Consider the following 7,323-nt stretch of genomic DNA (forward strand, 5'->3'; position numbering starts at 1 on the left):
GTATTTTTTCCCCCTGATTCATCTGCTTCATTAGAACCACACTATAAGAAACTAGAAGTGCTGTTCCTACGAAACAGTGTGGGCTCGCTCGTAAAGAAATAATAATAATAAAAAAAACTAAAATAAAAACTCTTAATCAAATAAATTGTTGTTCTCGCCTTTCAGGTGAGCCCACAATAATAAGATGTAAATAAATTGTGGTAATGAGCTCTCTCACTGGTTCAGGAAGTATCCATGGTCTGCACTGTCTCCTCCACAACCTCCAGGTCCAATGGGACCACGGCCTTCTTCAACACCTCGGTCGTTCCGCGTTTGTACTTGTAGTCTCCAGCTTTGACACCCTTCTGGTTGGCCACGTTGTAGGGCCTCAGGTAGTCCACGCCGTCCTTGGTAATGACACACAGGTCAATGTTGCTGCCCGACCCCAAGTCATTAAAGATCCCTGCCGCGATGGCATCGCACACCAACTGCTTAGCCGCTTCCTTCTCCATGTCGGGCTTGTAGCGATCCTCAAACACCGCCATGGCGGCCAGCGAGCCAGAGCCCATGGAGAGGTAGGGCAGCTTGTCGGTGGAGCCGTGAGGGTGGATGCTGTAAAGGTGCGCACCCATGCAGTCCACCCCGCCCAGCACCAGAGCCGCTGAGATGTAGCCCTGGTACCTGAAGAGCCTCTGCTTGAGCATGCGGCAGGCGGTGGCCACGCGGGGCAGCCGGCCCGTCGAGAGAGCGTGCAGCTCCAAGTTGGACGAGATGAGCTCGGTCGTCATCTCCGTGTCCGCGGCCGTGCCCGCTCCGCAGCAGTAAATGTTGGGGGAGATGTAGTGGATCTTGGAGCAGTTCTTGTCGGCCACTATCATGCCCTCGGTAGCCCTGGTGTCGGCGCCGAGGACTATTCCGTCCTTAAAAACAAGCCCACAGATGGTGGTGCCAGTTTTGCGAGCAGTGGGCAACTTGGATCCCAATTTGGTAACATCGGCTGCCAATGCTGCATTTCTCCGGCAGTTCTCAAAGTTAAAGCCTCCAACTTGCGGCTTGTATACAGAGAAGGTGGTTGCCATTATTTCCACTGCCAAAACCTTATATATGCGATTATAGACTATAGAGGTTGTGCCGGCGTAGAGCTTCTGCTAGTATCTCGTATAGTGCCACTCTTATATAGTGCTCAGCTGTGCATCAGTAAGACTTGTGTGTCAGTGTGATGTCAAACGCATGTGTGCCCATATATGGAGATCTCTGTATCTCTCAGTCCTTGTCCCCTTTTATGGGCATATTAGTTGGATCGGCGGTTCTACTGATTTCATGCTTTGTACAACTGTACATCATTAACTGTACATCATGCAAGAACAGTAACGGCAGGGGAAGTAGCTAAGAACGTAGGTAAAAATCAGAGCTATCCATGTGCGAAAGTTGGAGTCTGTAGAACCAACCATGTGCTCTGAGACCCTAGTAATGCAACTTGGGGCCCCATGGGTCTCGGCTTCATCAATTAGTAATTGATGAGATGGGATGGGATGATACAGCAGATAATTTGGAACCTTAATATATTTCGACATGAATGCCACTGTCCGACAAATTATAAATTAGGCTTTAGTTATCCTTCTACAAATAGTTGTAATGAAAACAGAAAGATGCCGTTATAGCTGCTTCCTTAGAATATATCATATGTCACCCAGCAATTAAGCTAGTCTAACAATACATTTTGAGTGAGGAAGTGCAAATGCATTAATTGGAGCCTTAAAGTATCAGGTCATTCAGTGTCATGTGACGTCATGTATAGCTGGTAGGCTGAGGATTGGAATAGAGTAAAATGTGACCCTGGAAATGAAGAGGGTCCACTCTAAGATATATTTACACTATCAATAGAGACACGGCGCCTGACAATTACTTTCTATTTAAAGAACCAGATTAGACGTACTGTATCAATAATGACTGCACTTGTTACCCTGAGTAACAGAGGGAGAGGATAGGTATTGCTCCATTAGACCCTTAACCATTTAACCACAAAACAATTCTACATTTTGAAAATAGCCTACCACCATCCACACTACAAACCATCATGGACTTAAGGGATTGTGCATAGGCCTTTGTCTTAGAACCAGGACACCAGCACTCACTTTAGAACAAATTCTTCATGTTTATTGAAGGGTTTCACCCCAGCAGCAGCAAACAAATGGGCGTTTTGGCCCACAAAGGCTTCCTCAGCTTGTAACTGAAGTTCACAGCATTGTGTCACTTACAGTATACTTTGTCTTAATTGACCACAGAGCCTTTGACGTAGTTTTTGCCTATTTTCTACACATGATCACAGCAAAAGAAGCATGTCCTAATAAACACAACGTTTCTCATAATGTGTAAAAGGGGGACCTCCTCCCATAATGGATGTAACAGTGAATGTGACATCAACACCATCATCACCTTAATGACCTGCATGATGGATTGAAAACATTGACCGTTTCCCTCCAATATGGCACAAACTGCTGTTATGGGACTATGATGGCCAGGCTGTCAGCCTATTGTAAACAGATGAATCATCTGTTTGTCTGTAGAGGGAATCACCACACATGACATAATTATCCATGCATTACATGAAAGGTCAGTGTAATCATGCTGTTAAACCGTGTACTCATGAGGAGGATGAGGAGACTACCCTTCGCTTCACCTGACGTATAATGTGATTGTCCGCTGAGGTTGTAAAAGCCTGATGGCATAGTCACTCTAAAAAAGAAAAAGAAAATGGAGATAGCAGTGATGGCCGGAAACATAAAATTATTTGCCTGTAAGTGCAGGTCTCTGTGTGTGTGTGTGTGTGTGTGTGTGTGTGTGTGTGTGTGTGTGTGTGCGTGCGTGCGTGCGTGCGTGCGTGCGTGCGTGCGTGCGTGCGTGCGTGCGTTTGCGTGCGTTTGTGTGTGTGTGTGTGTGTGTAGGGGGGGTGGCACGGATGGGCCAAGTGTTATTGAGGAGGAGGTATTGTGTGTGGAAAGAGTCTCGGACGCTGATGAGCAGAGAAGAGGATGGTATATATATTGCAGGACATGCAGGCAGTGGATCAAAGACCAGTGCACTGTGGCAAAACCTGAAGACAGAACAGCAAGCAACTGAGAAGAATATCTAGAGAACAAGAACAGACAGAGACACAGTTGAAGATCTTGTTCTGATCAGCCCAGCGAGCGTGCCGAACCAACAAAAAGACTGACAGTCTGACAGATCTTCACTTACAGTCCTAGCCAGAGAAGTCCAGCATGCGTTCATTAGTGGTGCTGCCCCTGGTGTTGTGTGTGGTGCTGGGTGTGAACCAGGTCACAGCAGATCCGGTCACGGCAGTCAAGTTGTGTGGACGAGAGTTCCTGAGGGCGGTGGTCTATACCTGTGGAGGCTCCCGCTGGAGAAGAGTGCTCAGTGAAACAGACATGGACGGTGAGTCAGCTATTTAGTTAGACCAAAAATATACTCATACTGTGTATATCCTATAAGAACTCAACTTATGTTGGGGTAAAATAATATTTGATTTGTGGATGCCTTACATTTTATAGAATGCAATACATATTTAGTCATGCATCATCTCTAATATTATAGGAAGTACATTTCATATACCATTACCAAGTTCTTGTTTTAACATTCTAAGCTAACCACACTGCAAAATTGTACAAGCCACATTGTAAAAGTTTTTACACTAGGATTTTATAATGCCTCCATGTATATCATTTTTTATTTTTTTTAAGCTTAGAATGGCCTGATGCCAGTGACGTGTTTTTGAGTCAATGATCTGTGGTTTGTCAGTGCTGTGACTCAGTACTTTCCCACAGCACGGCTAAAGGCAGACCATTTAATGAAGGAGCGCTGACTGGTAATGTAGTAGAAATGGGACCACTGTCTGCACTGGGTACCATGTCTCTGCACTACCATGTCTCTGCACTCGGTGCAGAGACATGGTATGCTGCACTCTAGTTAGGGCAAAAAGACAGGAGTTCCCAACCTTGTTTGGATCAGGGCCCGTTTGAAAATCTCAAAGGACTACTTTAATTTCCTATTAATCTGTATCACAATGAAAATTCATTTTTCAGGATTTTAAAGAAAACAAATACCATTTGTTTTACTTACGATAGACTGGGAATCACTGTCATAAGGAGAAACCCTCATACTGTATCAGATCATTAGCTATGAATATGACCACATCACACAAACTCAGTTAGTCTATCAGCCATGCTGATTAGAAACAGTTAGCTGACAGTGCAGAAGACAAATGTCTGTGGATTCATCTGTTCCGTCATTTGGGGTTTCCTTAATTAACGGAAAGATGGGCCTCTGGCTCGATTAGGCATGGCAGACATAATAGATAAGATGAATGCAAATGCAGAACAGAAATAGTGAAGACAATTTAGGTTACCTATGCATAATTTTGCACATTATGTTTTGATAAAAAGTCATTTCCAAAAGCAAAAAAACATGTATTGCATCCAATTCCGAGACCAAATCTTTTCTCTTTTGACTCGGTAAAACGGAAAAGCTGGACATTTGCTGTAGGAAAAGTGTGTAATAATGAGTTTTCCTGTGTGGTGTCAGGTGGTATAACTACAGGAGAGCAGAGCAGTCTAGAGAGCCCCAGCAGGAGCTTGGGGTCTGAGCTGACCAGACGAGACATGAACCACGTACTGACGACTCTGTGCTGCCAGGTGGGCTGTCGGAAGAGTGACCTTGCCTTCCTCTGCTGAGAGCCGCTCTCCATCCCTCTCATCCCGACTGTTAATTTAACTCTGAGAGTGTACAAATGTAACCAAATGGACCCGTAAGGGGTCGCTCCATTTGACAAACAATTACCATAATGAAAATCAAACATTGTTTTGTTTTCTTGTTTTCCCTCTCCTGTCTCCTCCTCCTCCTTAGCATACTAATCACAATTCCAATTCTGAATGACAATGCTGGTACAATGTAAAAAGTAAAGTCTTTGTGTCCAACTCCACCATTAATTAATTTTATTGCCTTCAGGGGAGGCCTTAGCTATGTTTCACCAGTTTCAATTGAAACGGGCCTCAGCCACCAGGGGGCCTCCAAGAGCAAGCCAGCAAGCCTTGTTCAACTTGCAACACACGTATAACACTTTTTAATAATCATATAACCTTGTTAATATAACGCCATTTAGGTCAATGCTATAACATTATGTAGTGATATAATAATAATACATAAATAGCAGGCAGTCACTGACTATAAGTCAACTTCTGTGTGCGATTGTTGCGTGGCTACTGTGGCCTGGGTGTGCTGGCAGTGGCGTGGGGGGGCCTCATCAATAGCTCTTGAAACGGGCCTCCAGATTACTAAGGCCGCCCCTGATTGCCTTTAACAGAGTTTTTATCTTGACTTGTGAGTGGGGGTTTTGCAGCAATAGGGTGTGTGCAACCTCCCTTAAATGAGCTGTCTATAGTTATAAATGTGTTAACAGTTTAGAACCACAGCTAGATTCAGAAAATCATCATCAAAGGATGATGTGAAACTATCTCCATACTATTTTCAGCAAACACAAACACCAATCAAATTTCTGGCTAGAGGAGGGTTTTGAAAGAACTCTCCAGTAGCCATAGTCAAATAACTGAAAATGTTTCCATTTCTTTTTTGATCTATTCATAAGAAAGCTGAATTATATTGTATTATTTAGCAAGTTTTGTTTAATAAACGGCCTTGCATATAGCCTGTGTGACATTTTTGTACTAAGAAATCTACAATATATATTTACACACATTTCACATACGTAATAATTTCAATAAGCCTGGGGCACATTTAGATTATTTTTTAGATATAAATCAGTGTCTCGAAAGAAGAGAACTCCGTACACCTGGCCCAGTTATAACTTTTATTGGTTTTGGAAAGAAGCAAACTAAGTTTCTCAATTCATCTTAGCATTGTTACTGTACAAACAGCTTGCACGTGTTTGAGATTTAACGGTACAGAACCAAAAGCTTTTCTGGCAGATAGCACACACACAAACACACTCCTGCTCTTGTCAACATTAACACAGGTCACTCAGACAGGCGGCACCAGTCGTAGAGGTCCTCCCTTTACAGCATGGGACAGTCAATCAATAATACACACCTGCTCTACCACATGTAGGGAAGTGCTTTAAATACTTGAGCCCTATAGTATACTTCCTTGCATGATGGTGATGTGAGGCAAAAATATAGCAGATCTACAAGCTCACAACGTGTCGCATCGTGGCATGTTGTGAGCTTCTAGATTGGCTTATTGTTTTGTTTTTTTTACTTTTGGAAATCTTTTTCCAAAAGTTTTTTTTTTAAATGTTCATCTATGAATCCTCCAAATAGGGATGCCGGCTTACAAATGCGAAATTTGTTTTCTTAAAAGCAATCTCGAGAACTCTAAACCTAATGAAGACGTAACAATTTGGCCATTTTGAGAGGGACACTTTGAGAGAGACAGTTGTAGCTGTTATGCGAGATAGATGCATGGCGGAGGACCTGTATGACAGGAGTAAGACATGATGAACCAAGATTCGGCTAAAATAGGCAACTCTCTTTCAGAGCGGCCAGTCGACTCATTTCCAACACATCATCATCCAGTCAACTAGTCGAGTGGAAAATGTGTGGTGGGCTAAATGGCACTGCTGCTCGCCTTGATATCTGCATTGACTAGAGCCTGACCGATATAGTTTGGCCGATATATAGGTAATTATGAAACTTTTTGATGACATCAGTATTGACATTTATGCATCCGATGTGTCCCAAAGCAACACAACACATTGTGAGGATGTAGGGTTTAAGTTGTTAAATAAAATGACTTTTGTTTTACATAATATCGGTCAAAACGTCAGTAATCAGTGGTCTACGACTCTCTAAATTGGGATCGGTCTCTGACCCTAAAACTCTTTCAGCGGTCAGGATCTAGTATGGACAGAGAGCTGTCTGAGGAGAGGTCTACACAGGAAACACAGTCAATCTAATTAAAAGGAGAACATTTGATTTCAGCTCCACGTGCCCTAGATGTGATCTTTTCATTGCAGGCCAAAAAAAAAAGAAAAGAAAAAAGAAATCTATAGTACATTTCAACTATGTTGAGGTCAATTTCTTTCTTTTTTCCCCCCCTAAAATGCATTTCATTAAATGTCAGCTGAGAAGACCATGCTTTTCTTTTTCAGTTTGTAAGTTATTTGGTTCCTGTGTAAATCTAGCCTGAGACACTCTAGCCAGGCGAACAGCAGCTCTGAGAGGACTGCAGATGGTTACATGTAACAGACATACAATGCTGACACATACAGTATGGATGAGACCTACAGTACAGTACGTTCAGTATAGAGACCATAGGCTGACCTTCACACAC

General features: G+C 43.1%; 2 protein-coding genes across 2 annotated transcripts; one reads left to right on the forward strand and one right to left on the reverse strand.

The window, feature by feature from the left end:
- Positions 1-221: 221 nt before the first annotated feature.
- LOC308286814 (proteasome subunit beta type-7-like) lies at positions 222-1,058 on the reverse strand (the record flags this gene model as incomplete). Its single annotated transcript, XM_080727937.1, has 1 exon — positions 222-1,058. One exon carries the CDS (start codon positions 1,056-1,058, stop codon positions 222-224), a length of 837 nt encoding a protein of 278 aa, XP_080584063.1.
- Positions 1,059-3,239: 2,181 nt separating this feature from the next.
- insl5a (insulin-like 5a) lies at positions 3,240-4,709 on the forward strand (the record flags this gene model as incomplete). Its single annotated transcript, XM_080724487.1, has 2 exons — positions 3,240-3,414; positions 4,561-4,709. 2 exons carry the CDS (start codon positions 3,240-3,242, stop codon positions 4,707-4,709), a joined length of 324 nt encoding a protein of 107 aa, XP_080580613.1.
- Positions 4,710-7,323: the final 2,614 nt, after the last annotated feature.

Source organism: Nannobrachium achirus (genome assembly GCF_963921795.1).
Source record: "Nannobrachium achirus genome assembly, chromosome: 1".
Lineage (NCBI taxonomy): Eukaryota > Metazoa > Chordata > Actinopteri > Myctophiformes > Myctophidae > Nannobrachium > Nannobrachium achirus.